Source organism: Rhamphochromis sp. 'chilingali' (assembly GCF_963969265.1).
Source record: "Rhamphochromis sp. 'chilingali' genome assembly, chromosome: 3".
Lineage (NCBI taxonomy): Eukaryota > Metazoa > Chordata > Actinopteri > Cichliformes > Cichlidae > Rhamphochromis > Rhamphochromis sp. 'chilingali'.
Window position 1 is genome coordinate 25,945,730 of NC_137931.1, and position 17,220 is coordinate 25,962,949.

Consider the following 17,220-nt stretch of genomic DNA (forward strand, 5'->3'; position numbering starts at 1 on the left):
AGTCCAGTGAGTGCCGTCAAACAAATCCTTCTTATGCTGCAAGAGAAACTAGCAAGTGTGGTCAATCATAATGACTAATGAGAAGTTAATAGGCTTTAGCATTGTCAGGTTAAAATATATTGTAGAGCCTTTTGACCCAAAAAGATCAGAGAAAATTCAAAATAAATTCAAACCCAGGTACTGTTTATTAAAGACATTAAAGATGTTTGCTGTACGATCATTACACTCCTGTAAAAGAATTCAAAAAAAGCATTAAAAGCCAAAAATTGCTGTGACCCTTATGCCCATGATAAATGGATGTAAACCTCTGACTACAGCTGTATGTATTAGATTGCAAAGATAACGACTTTAACAAAGTTAAAATGTGGCTGTCACCTTGCAAAAGTGATCAGATTATGCAGCTTAGAAAACAAAGAACTTGGAAACATTAGATTAATTAGAACGAGTTGTATGCAAATCTTAAATAACTCATTAAGGCTTAAATTAAAAACCAAATAAGAATTTAACGCCAGGTTAGGGCAGGTTCTCTGCTGCAAAACATCCCCAGTCATTGTTTTTTCCCTAACAAAGTTACAGTACAGTCATACTTCATGAGTGCTGAAACACGTCTTTCATCTTCCTCACTCAGTTACCGCCATCAATAAATGAAGGTGCTGTTAATGCACCATCTTTGCGAGTCTTATCTCCACCTCTTGTTCGGGCCCTGGTTGTATTTCACAGCCCGGGGCTATTTTCTTTCTCACTTCACATCTCTGAGAGGAGAAGGAATTCCAGTGGCAGAAGCAATCACAAGCTCCAGATCAAACGTATCCTCGGCTGAATTCCTTGACAGACTAAAATCATTTGTTCCTCTCAGCTCAGCGCTGCGTCCCCGGCATCGCTCGCTCCTCTCAGCTGGTTTGTTTTATGTGGTTTCAGCAGCCGAGTCCTCTGGGCCGCTCTGTCAGAGCCAATATTGGAATACACACAGGCTAACTGCAGCAGCAGCCGCCGCTCTGCACTCATCGAGCCCTTTCGCCTCCTGTTAGCGTCCTTTTTCATCAGCTTACCAGTGAGGATTTACATTATGTCAAGCCTGTTCTCGCCGGCAAGGCAAGACGAGGTCAGGGGAAGTTATTTCAAAGCCGCCCTGAAAGAGGTCGTCTTAAGAATGTGTTGGCGCCTCAGCCTGACATTCAACAAGGAAGGAGTGAAGAAAGTGCGTTGTCGGCACGGGGTGTGGGAACATGGCTTCAAAGACGAAAGTTTTGTTGTTGAATTATTGAAGCGATCAACACTCCTCCTCCTCCTCCTGCAGGAAATGATCAAGGGGCGGACTGATGAATAATAATATTTACTCAGCCACAGCGAGAACCAGGAGACGACAGAACCTGCTGGAAAACAGACTGAGTTGACGCTTTATTTGATTTACATGAGAGTAGGCTTTATGTTTTTGGACTGGGCTCATTACCAGAGCAGTTGTTAGCAAAAAGGTGGAATGAAATTGATAGCCGTCCTCTTGCTGCTTCAGCTTGACAGGTGATCGATTCAAGTAAAACCCTGAACCTGAACCTTTGACCCTACATTTGTCTGCCATATTTTGGGATTTGGAATGACAGTACCATCCATCTATGGGACTACAGAACTGTGGCCTTCATGCTTACCAGATCTCAACTTGACTGAACAGCTATGGTGAAAAGTAAATGGACTGTTTCTTTTATAGCACTTTTCAAATCTACTTGAGCACGCACTTGTTCATACAACATGCCTTATTCACCCATTCACACTTTATCGTACAAACACTTTTTTCTCCTCCTAAGTGTTTTCTATCTAACATTTAACACTCCAATGAACTCATTGAAAAGCAATTTTGGATTCAGTATGTTGCCCTTAGATACTTAAAACTGAAGACTGGAGCACCCAAAGAACGACTACCAATCTTCTGATTAGTAGATGACCTGCTCTACCTCCCGAGCCCCACCCCACATGGTAGATGCTGGACCTTCCAGCATTATTGTTAAAGCACTAAAGGAGGGTATAGTATAAGGGTTGGAGGAACAGGGATCATCCCTCTAGTAGATCTCAACACTTTAGAATTAGTGCGAAGGAATACCAAAACACCTGACTACAAAGAATCTTCCTAACATACTTTAACCATGTTCATAAATTACAAACTACATAAGATTTTGAGAGAATCAGGTCCAGATCATAATCTGTGCATAAAAGTCACTGTGGACATCACTATGTTGGTTTTAGGCTAGAGTCATGTTGGTTTGAGGGTCCTAGAAGTGACTGTATATGGATGAGTGGCTGTTAAATTATTAGCTGGCTTGGTTAGCAGGATGTATTGACAAACTGTATATATGCATCACATAGACACAGATAACTGGTAATTAAGTAATATTCAAATAAAATCCTAGAAATTTATTTACAAAAAGTAGAGCACAGACTTCTTAGATGGTCTGTAAGTACAGTTAACTGCACAGGAGGTATATTATTGGTCAAATAATTCTATTGAAATGTTCCAACAGCACAAACAAGGTCCAGAAGTCCAGTTCAGGGACTCCAATTAGTTAAGGTGAAGCCTGGCCACCTGTGTCACCAACCATTTGTGAGTAAATAATACTTTTAAGCCTTAATAACATTTAAACAAGTGAGTTGTAAAAAATAACTTATGATGGCCACTTGCTTGGTGCTAATGCTCTAGACTTGCTTTATCTCTGTTTTATTATTGGAAAGCACTTTGGTCAACTTTGTTGTTTTTAAAAGTGCTATATAAATAAAGTTGGATTGGATTGGATTGGATTATCTCACGTGGGTGTGTGGGACATTATATGGTCTTAATTATGTGAACGTGAAAAGGTTAAAGACTGTCTAGTCCTATTTTGTTGGACTTCAGGGGTGGGCAATTCATTTTCCCAAGGAGCCACATGAAAAACTGGGACTGTTTAGGAGGACTAATAGGTCCACCAGTAGAGCCCCTTCACAACAACCCCAGTTTCTCATGTGACCCCTTGAAGAAATGAGTTGCCCACCCCTGCCAAATAATTGTAATGCCTTGCAAAGTTCAGGACTGTGGTACAAACCAACTTTAGAGACCATCCTGCAAAAAACAAAAGCAAACGCTTACATTAAAGCAGAACCATTTTAAAACATCTTAAACACTCCAGCCCTGAACATCTCTAGGGATTAGAGATTGTGAAAATGCAAATGTCGAAAGGAGTCACAGTTTACATCAGCCAGTCTTGTTTGAGAATGTGATCAATGCGTAGGTAAGAAGCCAGTTCGCTCAGTGGTACTGATAATGTGTGCTGCACCTTGCATGCTGTCATGATCGCTACCTTGACCAAACCAGAGTTCTTTCAGCAGTGAGAATAGGTCGGAAGTTGATTATTTTGTGCTACATGTAACTTCTCCCCACACCATCATGTGTGAAAACAGCTTAAATCAGGCACACTTTGAGCTAAATACAAACTGAGCTGGATACAAACCTTTGATATTTTCTAGAGATATCTTGGATTTATATCTATATATCTATATATTTACTAATAAACTAAATATCTTGTTGGAATGGCTTGTGACAATCACATTTATGAGAATAAAAGTTTGACATTGTATAGCTCTGCAAACATCATAAAGACCTGGTTGGGCTCAGTTGGTTTCTTTAATTGTTACAAAAATGGTCCTTAAGCCCTACAATACACATTAAAACGACATTTTTAGGACTATCATTTATATTTTGTTGGAATATTGGATGCTTAAGTTAATCATGGCTAAAGTAATCCCAGTCAGCCAAAGGCTGAGGCTTCAGATTGCTCCAAACGCTCTGTTTCATACATTATTTTTCTACTCTTAGATCTTTATGATGTTAGAGAGAGTGGATGTCAGTAACCCAGGCAATTATAGACATACAAGCTCAATTGGCCTGCTTTCAAAGTCTTCTGTTGGGCCCAGGAAAAAAAATGCTTGAAATTGGCTTAGTAGGTGCATTTTAAACATTAATATTGCTCTTTGCATGGCATTGCATAGTGTTTCCTAAACTACAGCCAAATAGTTTTTTTTAGATACTGAAAAAAAATGTATTTCTGATTCTGCTGTGGATAACCTGGGCTGGAAGGACAACACAAAACACATGCATTTAAAAAAATCAAAGTCAATACTGTATTTCTTAGAAATATACAAAGGATATTTACATATAACGAGCACAACAAACTGTTTTCAACAGTGTAAAAAAGAAGAAAGCTTGAGTCTCTGCTCTGAAGTCTTCTCCTCTTCTCTCTGTGAGAGCACGGCCAAGTTATCAATAATTCCAGTCACAAATCAAGTCTCTGATGCCCAAATCTGAGATGCCACAGTTAATCTCAGCAGCAATGCAGCAATCAAATCACAGCTCACCAAGGGAAGTGGCTGTAAACTTGATGATAGATGGAAAAAAAAGAATAGTGAACTGTTTTCTCCTTGACAAATATTAAAGTTGAACTCAAGTAATTTACAGTGTGAAAGGTTTTAATTGAGTACACAGATAATTACCTGGTTGAATTTGCACGTTTTTTGAATATAACTATACGCACAACATGTGTTTGTTGTATCTGAGGCAGGCACTTAGTAAACTGATCTTACTGCAGACCTGTACAACAACTGAATAAACTCCCTTGTTCATCATTTTTGCTACCTAAGGCAAAAAAAAAAAAAAAAAAAGAATGATATGGCTTTTTGAAAAGACTAAAAAAACTGCCATTTTAAATAATTCATAAACAAGACTGTACAAGGAAACAACAGGCAGGCTACAGAAGCTTTCAGCTCACAATCACATCAATTCCAACTGCAGGGTTGAAGGGTTATTCTGCATCAGGGGTTCAAAATGTCTGCACACAGTTTGAGGCTAAGACATCAAGTTGAGGAACTTGCTCTCCTCTGCTAGAGCAGTCAGCAGTGAGCTCATGTCCCCGATGGCCATGTTCCCTGTCCCCGCAGGCACCGAAGGCAACGTGACCGAGTTCCTGGGCGTCGTGAGGCGAGAGGAGCTCTGGGACAAACTCTGGAGCAGACCTGGACTTAGCGTTCCCGACACGAGGCTGGAGTGATCCCCATCATCCAGCATGCAATCAAAGTCTATTTGGGCCTGCTCCAGTGCTTTGGTACAGTCACTGGTTCTTGCCGTCTGATTGGCGCTTGAAGTGGGAGGCACCACCTTGTTACAGTTTACATTACCATTAGGCTCATATACTTGAATCTGCCCTGTGTAGTACAAGGCATTGTCATTAGCATTATTGCTGCGGTGAAGTCCTAAAACTCCAGCAGTGGATAATTCGGAGTTAGCATTAGCAGCTTGCATCATTTGCTGCGTAACTTTTGGAACTGAAGGGTTCTTGTTCAGAGATCTCGGTTCGGTTGGTGGCCTTGGCTGAAAATTGTTCTGATTTCCAACTTGTGAGGGATTTGGGGAGTTCATGTTACATATTGATGTGTCAGTGTGTTCAATTTTTATCTGCACAGGCTGAAATCCAGCATCAGCAAAGTGCAAGTCAAAGGTCTCCATGTCACATGACTCCTGTTTGCAGTTGCTCCCACTAATGGTGTTAATGCAAGGCTTATAGGTGGTGTTACCATTCCTGTCATAGGGCTGGATGCCTTCAATTAACAGGGCTTCATTGAGATTCGATGGCTGCTGGAATCCTTGTTGCTGGAGGCAGTTTGCTCCTGGCTCGGAGTTCAGCTGAATGTACCTCTGCTGCATTGTGAGGTTCTGATTCAACTGCTGGTTGGAGCTGAAATGGTTGCTAAGAGATCCAAAATTGTGGTTTTGCTGGAGCACAGCCAGGTTCCCTCGAACCTGTAGTCTGGAGTACTCCTGGGAGGCATCCATGAGTCCTGAACTTGCTGGAACATTGGATGGCGAAGGTGGACACATCTGTTGCTGTTGACCTGGACTATTCCTCGAAGTGGGTAAAATCTGTGAGAGCAGATTCACAATAGCCATCCTTCTCTGACTGAAGTGCTGCTGCTGGATAGCCGAGGCTCCTTGGAAATCTTCATTTGTCTTGTCTCCATTATCAGGGATGTGACTTGTTGTCTCCATGGTAGCATTCTCTGAAATGCTTGGTGGTCGCAGACTATAAGGGTAACGGTGAAGACCTCCATCTGATCGATGACAGTCTTGCTGAGATAAACGTCGGTGATCTGCTGCAGGAGGTGGACAAGGCTGGATTGTCACCCTTCCACTCAGCGTGCCCATGCTGTTGTAGCGGTGCAACTGCGACTGGTTTAAAGTTTCTGGGGCAACCTGTCTCACAGGGTCACTGGCTCGACGGGGGATGTTAGATGGGACTTCGTGGGGCATCAAACTTCTTGTGGCATAGCTGCTGTACTGTCTGAAAGGTAGGCCTTTGTTGGTGGAGGGTTTCTGGGAGTCCTCATACAGGGCTGCATGGGATTGCAGACACATTTGGTCCATATATGGAAGAGGTGTAGGTGGTACGCCCCCAGTGGCAGCTGCATATTTTGCCTTGAGACGGTAGTGTTGGGCTGGGGTCAGGCTCAGAGGGCTGGGAAGACCCACTGCTCCAAACACTCCTGCTCCTCCGCCACTCCCACCACACTGACTAGCCTGACTTGAACGCCGTGAGATGTCGGCAGAGATGGGGTCGTAGGAGTCCGCAGAGCTGATGTTGCTGGGGCGGTTGGCACCAAATTGTGAGGCCTGGCTGGAGCGCCGACTGGAGAAACAAGGGGAGATGCCTGAGGAGCGGCGACTGAGGGTGTAGACTGAGCTCAAGGTGCTGGAAGTGCTATCACGTCTCTCGGAAAGGTTTTCTAGCACAGTCATTTTACTAGAGCTCAGTTCACCAAAGCTAGTACCAGGGAAGGACGCCGGACCCCCACCCATATTTTGGCTCTCCAGGAGGGAACCTGTGAACAAACAGACGAGAATGAGAAACTCTAGATCTAGAGCTACTTTGTCAAGCTTGTGGAGCTTTTTTTCAGGTATTTTTAAACTCAATCGAACAAACATAAAATACTAGGAACTTGCTGGTGGACCAAATGTAGTGCGTTTCATTGAATTAGATTCTATCTGAGGGGGCAGTGGGTGTATGTGTTCATATGAAAGAAGGTGCACCTGCTCTTTCTACGTCAATTAATGCCACAAGTAATACCACATATACTTTTTCCGCAATAAAAAACAGATCAATATTCAGATAGCTCACTGGGCAGTTTCTCATTCTAGTCCATGGTCTTGATGAAAGTCCTTTGTTGTGCTCTGCAGCTTCAGTGAGTTCAGCACAGCAGCATAAACCTCCATCCTCCAGAGTAGAAGGACTACCACTCAGAACTGGAAAAGCACCTGAATAATGTGAAGGATCCCTGGGTCTGCCTTGGTTGGACATACTTGAAACATCTCTCTCAGGTGTCCAGTCAGATACTTTGGGTACCAGGGAAGGACTCCATGTAATCATGTTCATTTTATTAATCTTCTCCTAAATGACTGAGCTCATCACCTCCAAAGCTGGTCTCAGACAAAGTGCTAAGGAAGCTCAGCACGTATCCATGATCCTATTGTTTCTACCTACAGCTTATGGCCATGGATGAGGATGGAACAAAGATGGATCTAGTAAACTGACAGTTTCAACCTTCACACTCAGTTCTTCTGCACGGTTATAGGAGGATTGTCCAAGTAAAGTCCTGTCCAAGTCTATTCATGTGTGGGAAACGTTAAAGTAAAGTGTCCACCTGCTTACTAATTAGTTCTTGGATTGGAAACCAAATCACCTAAGAAAAGTGTTAACTATGGAAAAGTTTCTATATTTTTAGTGAAAGGTTGAAGTGAAGTGAATAACTGTCAAAGCAGCTTTAATCTAGACTTTCTATCAACTCACCGCCTGCCAGTATGGGTGGGAGCTTCGTCCCGAGGACCACAGGTGGTGTTGGGTTGTTGGTCCACTGGCAGGAGTCCCTCACTGTCTTCAGTTTCTCCTTCTTGAGATGCTCCAGGCGCTGGCTGGTGCTGAATTGCTTTCTAAAGCGAAGACCCACCGCTGCGACCCCACTGGTGGAATCTTCAAAGCCCAAGGACTCCACAAACGGCAGGTCATCCAGGGTGCTGAGGTCCCCTAGGCCCCCCCCGCTGTGCGCCGCCATCTCTACTCCACTGTCATTGTTGGTGGCACTGCCAAGTGGTGATGGTTCGCTGCTACATGATGACTGACCACCAGGGCTGGACTGATACATCTGTGAAGAAGGAAGAGAAAGAGAAGGAATGCAGAAAATGAGATTTTAAAAAAAGAACATGAGCAAAACAGAAAGAGACACAATAGTTTGTCCTAAAAACAGCTTTTCTGTAGTAGAACAAAAATGGGACAGTGGTTAACATGGCATGAAAAACAGTGAATCAGTGAGTCTTTTATCCTCCCCCAGCTTAATTGTAAATAATGAGTGTGTTTTTTGGGGATGGGGGTGAAGAGGTGGGGGCGCACCACAGATTACAGACTGTCTTAGTCTGTCTGTGAATTAGAAATGGGCAGGATGAAAGGCTGCTTGAGCCTGAGCCAGAGCGCCGGGCCAATCATCACAACATGTGATCACATTTCCCTCTCCAAAAAATCAACTGTCAGGGTGGAGGCTGCTCAAGCATTTAGGTGAAGCTTGTTGTTCTCTTACCTTCACAACTATATCTTTCAATGTTAGTTTTGTTTACATCAAATTCGAGTTAACAGAGGGTTTAACATGATGACAAACCTCTCCAGTCGGACTAAGGACAGCAATGATTAGACGGTGTATATCCACTGCCTGGCCTGTTTCCTTGCAGTCTCTAATATATTCGCTGCTAAAAAAGCTGTCTTGATCACAGCTTGCTGGTTGGCTCAGTTTGCACAACCAATTCCCAGTGTTTGAATATTCATCCAGGAGTGACTTTTATCATGGTCTGTGATGGGTGTTTGATAGGTCTCTGCTGTGAATGTAATCCTGTGTAATGGAAAAATGTACACCGTAGTACCATTTCGAGATAACAACGTCATGCATAAATAACTCCCTGCTTGTTTCAGATGACTAAAATCTCAGAAACTAACTGGATGCAATTAATTCCAATTTAATTATACAAATTAAACAAATCCCATTAAAAAAAACAAAAAAAACCCCCAAGAAAAGCTACTTCAATAAGAGATTAGGCAATGTAGAGTTGTTTTTAATATTCTACCCTGAAAAGGATTATAGTCCTTCTTGACTTTTGGTACTTTAAACAGCTGTTACTGAAATAGGGCAGGGCTTCTCAGACGTTAATCAAGGACCAGCCCCCATGCCAGAGGTTAAGCCCAGTGCTTTGGAGTCAATGAAATTGACCTTTCCACCATGTTTGTGTTTTGTGTGCCTTTTGGCATGTTTTAGTTGCCATTATCTGACACATTTGGCTGTTTTGATGAGTGAAATTACAGAGTTTATTTTTTGGGTAGTGGCTTCATCCATTTTATATTTAAAGCCTATGGAAATGGTGGCAAATATATGGCAAGTTATAGTCTCATCAAGAAAATTACAGTGAAAAAAACTGCAGTTTTATCAATAAAATGCTCTGTTTGTCTTGCTGGAATACCAGCATTAAAAAGAAAAGCATGAGACTTAAAGTATTTCTAGCAGTATTTCAAGTTGTTTAGATTATACTGCAGTTGCTAAAAACAAAACTTCTGAACCTGACTCAACGTGATTACACACAAGTCTGTTACACACTTGCATAAATCAATGGTTTATGAAATGTGACCATTTTTCGATTATACAGTACTGTGCGAAAGTCTTGAGCCTCACATCATTTCTTTAGACTTAGCTAGGAAAAGGGGAACAACTGGACTCGTAAATGGAAATAAAGCATACGGCAATTCAAATGAGCTGGAAAGGTTTCTTGTCATTTCATTAATGACTGATAGTGCTGCACCGTGGGTTTCTTTTACTGCACTGGTAGTGTGTTTGGGATCATCATGCTGAAAAAGGTGCTTATATCAATCAGATGCTTTTCAAAAAATATTGCATTGTGGATCACAGTTTGATGGTACTTTTCTCTGTTCATATCTCATAAATTTTGACAAGATCTCCAACACCACTGAGTTATATGCAGCCCAAAACCATGACAGAGCCTCCACCGTGTTTTACAGATGTCTGTAGACACTCACTGTTGTACCTGACCACATCTGTACATACTGATAATGATTTTCACCACAGATTTTTTTATTTGGATTCATCACTCTATCAGAGCTGCTGCTGATTTTCAGTCCAGATCTTGTATAATCCAGCCTCAGTCTTTTCTCCTTGGTCCCCTTCATTAAAAATGGCTTCTTATCAGCCAAACTTCCACTGAGACCATTTCTGATGAGGCTTCAGTGAAGGGCCAGATACATCTTAATATTTTCAAGGACACACTGCACACCATGATGAGTTATGACAAGTTTTCAGCTAATAGCTCTTTGGGAATCACCTTGGTGCAAAAATTCTATTTTGTTTTGGTCTGTCTTTGGCACATAAATTATGTGTTTATGTGACAGGCAGCTCGTAATAAAGTGGCCAAAGATGCAATTCAAAATGTGTTCTTTGTTAACTTGTTTGATTCAGGTGTGCTGACACCCTGTGTCAGCACACCTGAATCAAATAATTAGTTCATTACCAGCCCTCTGGAGAACTTCAAGACATGTTGACGTCATTTAGCCATTTAAATCAGCTGTGTTGGATCAAGGACAACCCTGGTGTAGACACAACACTGTTTCTTCTGTTGAGAGTTAACAATCCTCTGGAAATGGACAGGTACAAGGAATGGAATTAAAATTAATGAAAAAGTAGCCAGTGTTTAAAAAAAAATTGAAAGACCTTCAAAGAGCCTGAACTAATATTGCTCATGGCCACTTTAAAACATTACAAGAAAATCTGGCACCTTGGAATGAAAATGAGGAAAGGAATGGGAGAGGGTAATGAGGCATAACTCAAGATGGCTTTACAACAAGAGTGGGGAGAATAAATCTGGAGGTGTTTGGGACTTTGAAGCTGCTGTTCTTTGGTCATAATGTAATTTTGGAAGTGAATCAGTGCAATGGAAAGGAAGGAAGTTGAAAGATGGTAAATAAAAAGGACTTTAAATAATGTACAATAGTTATAAGCCACAGATGAGCTCACCTCAGTAAGGTCTGTCCATAAGGAAAGTCAGAAAGGAGAGAGAAATGAAAACAATGAGGCAGGAAGCTGAAGAAAGGTTAGAACAAAAAGGCATGCTGGACTAAAAGAAGAGAAATAAGAGAAATACTTCATTAAACAAAAGAGGTTTATACTAGAGTTGTTAGAATCAAAAGCTGTGTAGTAAAGTCAGCATGCAGTACATAACTCGTCTAACTTTGTGCCCCTGTGTGTGTGTGTGCAGATTTGAGCGGTCTTACCATAGAGTTTTCTGTCTTGATGGATTTGACCTGCAGGTAGTCCTCCACACCTCTGGGGGAGCTGTTATCCAATATTTTGTCTTCCCTGTGGGTTCGCTCTCTTGGACCCGTCTCATTCTCGCTGTTCTCCCGGGGTGGCAGTGGTCTGGGTGGCAGGTCGCTGCGCTGCTTCTTGGTGACGTGGGCCTCAGGGCCGTGCACTGTCTTCACGTGCTTCCTGAGAGAGCTGGGATCGGTGTAGCGCTTGGTGCACCCGGGGATCTTACATACGTAAGGTTTCTGTAGGTGCAGAGAAAAAATCATTCAATGCTGAAATAAAAGACTGAAAACTACCGAAAACTGCAGTTCCCAAATGTTATGGTGGCCACATCCATCTTTATATATACGGTCATTAGAGCCTGCATATTCACTGTGAGGGTACATAGTGAACTGTGACTCCAGCAGGCTGTGCAGATCTGCTGTCAACAGCTGTTAGCACTGAACGTTTAATGAGGAAATCAGCAGAAACAATCAGTGACTTTGGGATTTCTCAGCAGTCAGAGGCAACCTGCAGGTTTTAACTCCCTCTCTAATGCTGCGGACCTTTTTTTATTGAGTTGTATCTGAGCTGCATGTGAGCAGCTCAGTGTGACCGTGGGCTGTTGCAGCGATGCCGAATTCCCACTCTGCAGTCCCACTGAGCGCTCTGAAACACTGCCAGGATTCATTTTCTGCTCCTGCAGGTGGTCTGGCTCCTGCAGGGGCGGCAAGCATGATTCGCCCTAATGCATTGTGGGCCGTGGAGCTCATTATGCCTCCACCTCATTATTTACTCACAAATGTCTGCAAGACTTGCACAGGGGGACACAAAGGGTGCCGGCACCACTTCGTACAGACACAAAGGAACAAACCTGCTGCCCAACATGAAGCCTTCAGCTCACCTGAGGCGGAGGTGAACTGCTGTCACTACCTGCAGCCTCACATCGCCACCACTTCAATCGCAGCGCTCTGAGAGAATTTGTTATGCAGCTCCATAAGAGAGTCTGTGTGAAGTTTCAGTGAGCGGAGAAGTCTTTTGTACCTCGTTCGAGTGCGTCCGGTTCTGGTGCTTGGCCCGGTCCGAGGCGTTTGAAAAGGCTTTGTTGCATCCTTCGTGCTCGCAGACGTATGGCTTCTCGCCGGTGTGCGAGCGCAGGTGGGTTTTTAGATTCTCCAGGCGGGAGTAGGCCTTAGAGCATCCCTCAAACTGCACAGGAAGACAGGAAATAATTAAGTGACTCTAACAAACAAATGGCAGCAAAAAAATAAAGACAAAACACAGATAACTGTCTGGATAAACAGTTAAATAACCAACAGGGTAACACAAGGCCTTCATAGTGGACATCCTAATATTTGTGTGGTACTTTAAAAGTAGATATTCACTTCTATTTATACAAGTAAAGACTTTAAATCATATCGTGAGACTGATAATTATGATTAAAGCTTCAGTCACACAGGCAGAAAAACCAGTTGGAGACCAGTTGGTTGCAAAGCAGCAGTTTAGCAATTTTTTTGGAACAAAACTTAAATATACTGTTACAGGTTATAAATCCATCAACTGGGGTTTGGGTCAAAACCAGGGGTTTACAGATGTTGTGTGGGTATAAATTCTTTTAATCTGACAGTAAAATGATGAATGCTTCAGTAAGAGGAAGTCTGAAGAAATCTGTGTGTTTTCCAGATGTGTGCATATGTGCAGTTGCTGGTGTTTAGAGAGCATGAGGGGCCCTGTGGGAGCCTGAAGAGGGCGCAGAGGCCATCCGTTACCCACCGTGCACTTGTGTGGTTTCTCCCCCGTGTGTCGGCGCATGTGAACCACCAGCATGTACTGAGCTTTGAAGGGCTTCTGCTCCCGCGAACAGTCCTCCCAGCGGCACACGAACTCCTTCTTCTCTCCGTGGATGTGGTCGTTATTGATGTGCTGTGGGACACACACACAGAGAAATGAGAGGGTTTTCTGGGGAGAGCTGTCCACTAAGAGGCTCCCACGTTGTTCCCGGTTTAATGTTTCTGTGGAAATCCATCTTATCAGCGGAAATCTCAAAGGAAGGCTGCAGCAGATGAAAGTCTAATTGGGAATACGTAGACTGCCTGCGACAGTGGAAATGAACATGGGTTAAAGAGCGAAATCAGACAGCTCACTAAAAACCATTTCTTCTTAAAATAAATCATATTTTTTCTTAGCATTTTCGACAAGCTTCATCCTTTTATTGTGAGTGTTTTCAAAATTGACCTTTTTCTCTCTTATGTGTCTTTGAAACCTCAAATTTATTCCTGCTTTAACAGATTTTTGAGAGAATAAAATGCCCTCAAAAACTCAATAGAGCCTCCCGTGGAAGGTTATTGACTTACCTGATTATCTAACCCAAGCGGAAGACAGTTTGTTGTAATATTTGCACAAACACAATTATTTTCGTGATTACAACTGCTTGACTTCCTCTTTTAAGGACCGTTCAACCCCAAAATAAATGATCTATTCTTTCCTCATGCTCTAGTTTGATTTGGTATCTGTTTTAAAGCTATCAGCTGTCAGAAATTCTGCCTTTTCACCAGTATAGTTAAAGTAAAATGCACTTGAAGACCCGATGACTGTCTCTTTTCAGAAATCACTACAGGCATCAACTATTTTTTTCTACCGAATAACATTTGCTATATGTGTCACTGTGCAGAAGGAATCGTGCATATATTTGTGTAAGGATGTCGTGTGCACCTTTAGGTGAGCCACAATCTTCCTATGTGTAGTGGATGTAGACAGTGAAAGAAAATAGTTCCCACATGCTGTAGCCCCTACACAGTTGTGGATTTTTAATAACAGAGAGCATAAAGTAGGGATCGTGAACCTGTGACTGTTCTGGCTGTCTCCAACTGCTCACTTTGATGGAAATGAATAAGTCCAAATTTAGTTTTTTTTTAAGAATATCACTGCGTTTACTGGTCTGAGGATTGTTGTATTTATGACTAAAGTTGGGTCATCTGCTAATCAGAAGGTTGGTGATTTGATGATGTAAACTATGATCCCAAATTAAAGTCAAGCATTTGGTTTCAAAAAGCCAAAATTGCTGATGTCCCAAAAACTGGACGACTCACGCCTAAACTATCTAGACGGACGAGCATCACTACAGATCAGAAGAAAAATATGTAAAATGGATTTTGGGATGAATTCTTCCTTTAAATAAGCTGCCAGCAATGTTGGGAAATATGCTTACATGATTTATTCCAGACAAGTCCCCCAAAAAACTTCCTTCAATTACATAAAGTACTGATTTAACCAAATTCCTCTGAGAAGCCACAGGACTGATATTAGTGGTGTTAGGATGAGTCACCTGCTGATATCTCGCGGTAAAGACTAGTGTATCCATCCACTTTCCAGCTCCATGCTGTGTCTTTGTATGCAGATACAGCCAGTGAGCACAGGTTTTGATCATGTTACTGATCAATGGAAAAATGATTCCTCACATGTTTACCCTTGAATCTAAAGAAAACAAATGAGTGGAGCTCTGCCAGGGAGAGGATAGGATCTAATGAAGTTTACAGGAAATGTGGTCTCGATTTGTAAAAAACAAGGGCACAGCTGACAATTACCTCGACCACAGACTCATTTGTTTACAGCGCTGCGATCAAAGCATCAGAATCATGTTGAATCTGAAGCTCCGGTGTTTGAAAATGCCACACATAGCAGCTTTAAAAGTCTGTAAACGGTCACAGAGCTGGTTTATGTGAGACTTTCCTCAGATGGACAGAAGAATCGGGGTTTAATGAATGATGGACAGCAGCCTCCCAGCCCTGCAGGACCCTCACTAATCCTCCTCACTCTGCTGCCTCTTTTCTCTCTCTGCTTCACTGCAACTGAGGAATGCCTAAGACCCTTTCAGCCAAGACTCTGCGTGCTGCGATGAGAAAAAATGAAAGCGATGATGGTTTGGAGGTCAGCTCGTCAGCCAGAGGAAAAACTCAAAACAAGCATGTACAAGAACTGAATGAACACAGAGGTTGTTTTCAGTGTCCAGGTAGATGTTCACGTAGATGATCAAAGAGCTCATTCCTGACCTTTGGAACAGAAAGTCAACATTTAGTTTTTAGGAATTAAAAGATTTTATTCCCCTTGTTTCAGGGCAGATTTTCTCATTTTCAGTATCAAATTTGATCCCGAGTTGTCTTCCAGTAAGGTCGGCATTAAACTTGCAGCTTCATAATGTCAGGACCAAATAGGAGACATTACAGCACCTACGTTCAACTCTTATTTGTATCGAAGTAATGTTGCTGTTATATTTAGTTAACTTATTTCTCTAGGTAGGAGAACACAGCTAATGCAGATTGTTTTTTACAGCCATAAAGCTAACACTAGTATTCCATCTCTTGAGTGGAAAAGGTCAGCTAGCCATCCAAACCATCTGGTAACTTAGCAGGCCAAATTTCAAATGATTTATCATCTGCAAAACTGGAGACTCTCTGCTGTCCTGTGAAAAACTAAGCACAAGCTCACTGCTTCCACTGAAATTAAGTGAGAAAGTAAATTAGCTCGATTAACTGATCATCATCAAGCTAGAGCACCTCTACAAAAGCAGAGGTTTTGTCAGTTTTCTGATGTGCAGCATTCAGGTGTGTATTAACACAATACTACACAATACTACTATCCAGGAGTGGGAATCCCAGCAAGATCAGACGTGCAATACATCTCAGAGGTACATCTCAGACTCTACAGGCCTCAGTTAGCATGTTGAATGTTAAAGCTCATGACAGCACACTTAGAAAAAGACTGAACAAGCTTAGGTTTATAATGTTGCATTGAACAAAACAAAAGAGTTCAGCAACAATGTCCTTTGGATAGGTCAGACCATAATGGAGACGTTTGGTCGTAATGCACAAAACTAAACACAGCAGTCTGCACACCCTGCAGCCATCAAGTCAACTATGAACTCTTCTGTATACCAAAGTATTCCAGAGTCAAATGTGAGCCTTTTGTTTGATGGGTAAAGCATACAATGATCCCAAGAACAGCATCAAATATACAACAGAATGACTGAAAAAGACAATGATAAAGGTGTTTCAGTGGCAAAAGTCAATGTACTGAAGTAATGTTGCAAAGAAGATTGACTCCACGATGATGTGAAAGACCGATAAAGTCATACAGCAAACCATTACCTCAAGTTATTGGTGCTGAAGGTGGTTCAACAAGCTATTGAATCATGGGCAGTACTTCTCTCTTTGTCAGCAGCAGTATCTGCCAGAATGGCAGTAGTTCATGCTGTGGCATAACAATGTGTTGGATGTTCACAGGGAAACTGAGGTTTGTATATAATATGTGACGATCATAATTTTTATGGTTCTAATTTTTGTTTGGTCAGGTTTAAGGAGACCATAGTTTGGCTGCCACAAGAGGAACCCAACCAAGGTCACCAGTCTAAACAGGAGTCATTTTAACCTGTTAAGCAACAACAGAGTTTCATATAGAATACAGTTTGAGTCGCAGTTATCTATCATATTTTATATCTTCCCCCACTGAAAAAGCTATGTCCAGATGAACAGAATCAACTTTCTGGGACCTTCATATTTTACTTTTGTTTTAAATGAGTGCTTGGTGCATGATGTGTGAATGATGCAAGAAAAAATGACTAATAACATTCAGATTTGACATTCTCATTGTTGGAATTTAAACTGATTGATTTTTAACCACAACTGAGCCAAACCAAACTCTAATAGTCTAGATTTAATATCTTTATCTGAGTTTTCAGAAGCTACGTTGATCATATGGTATTTATTCAAGAGGCAGATAGGGTTTTCATTGGCCTGATTTTTATGGTTTCAGGACAAATCTTTCTGT

General features: G+C 41.9%; 1 protein-coding gene across 2 annotated transcripts in view; it reads right to left on the reverse strand.

Annotated features, from left to right (window-relative positions):
- Positions 1–202: 202 nt before the first annotated feature.
- LOC308393369 (zinc finger protein GLI2-like) overlaps positions 203–17,220 on the reverse strand; it is a 98,929-nt gene continuing 81,911 nt past the window's right edge. For both annotated transcript variants that reach the window (XM_080877080.1, XM_080877079.1), the window contains exons 10-14: positions 13,171–13,320; positions 12,442–12,606; positions 11,382–11,660; positions 7,854–8,205; positions 203–6,888 (exon numbers count right to left, since the gene is read on the reverse strand). In XM_080877080.1, coding sequence (XP_080733206.1) covers positions 4,862–6,888; positions 7,854–8,205; positions 11,382–11,660; positions 12,442–12,606; positions 13,171–13,320 — 2,973 coding nt within the window. In that variant the 3' untranslated portion in view covers positions 203–4,861. The remainder of the gene's footprint in view (positions 6,889–7,853; positions 8,206–11,381; positions 11,661–12,441; positions 12,607–13,170; positions 13,321–17,220) is intronic.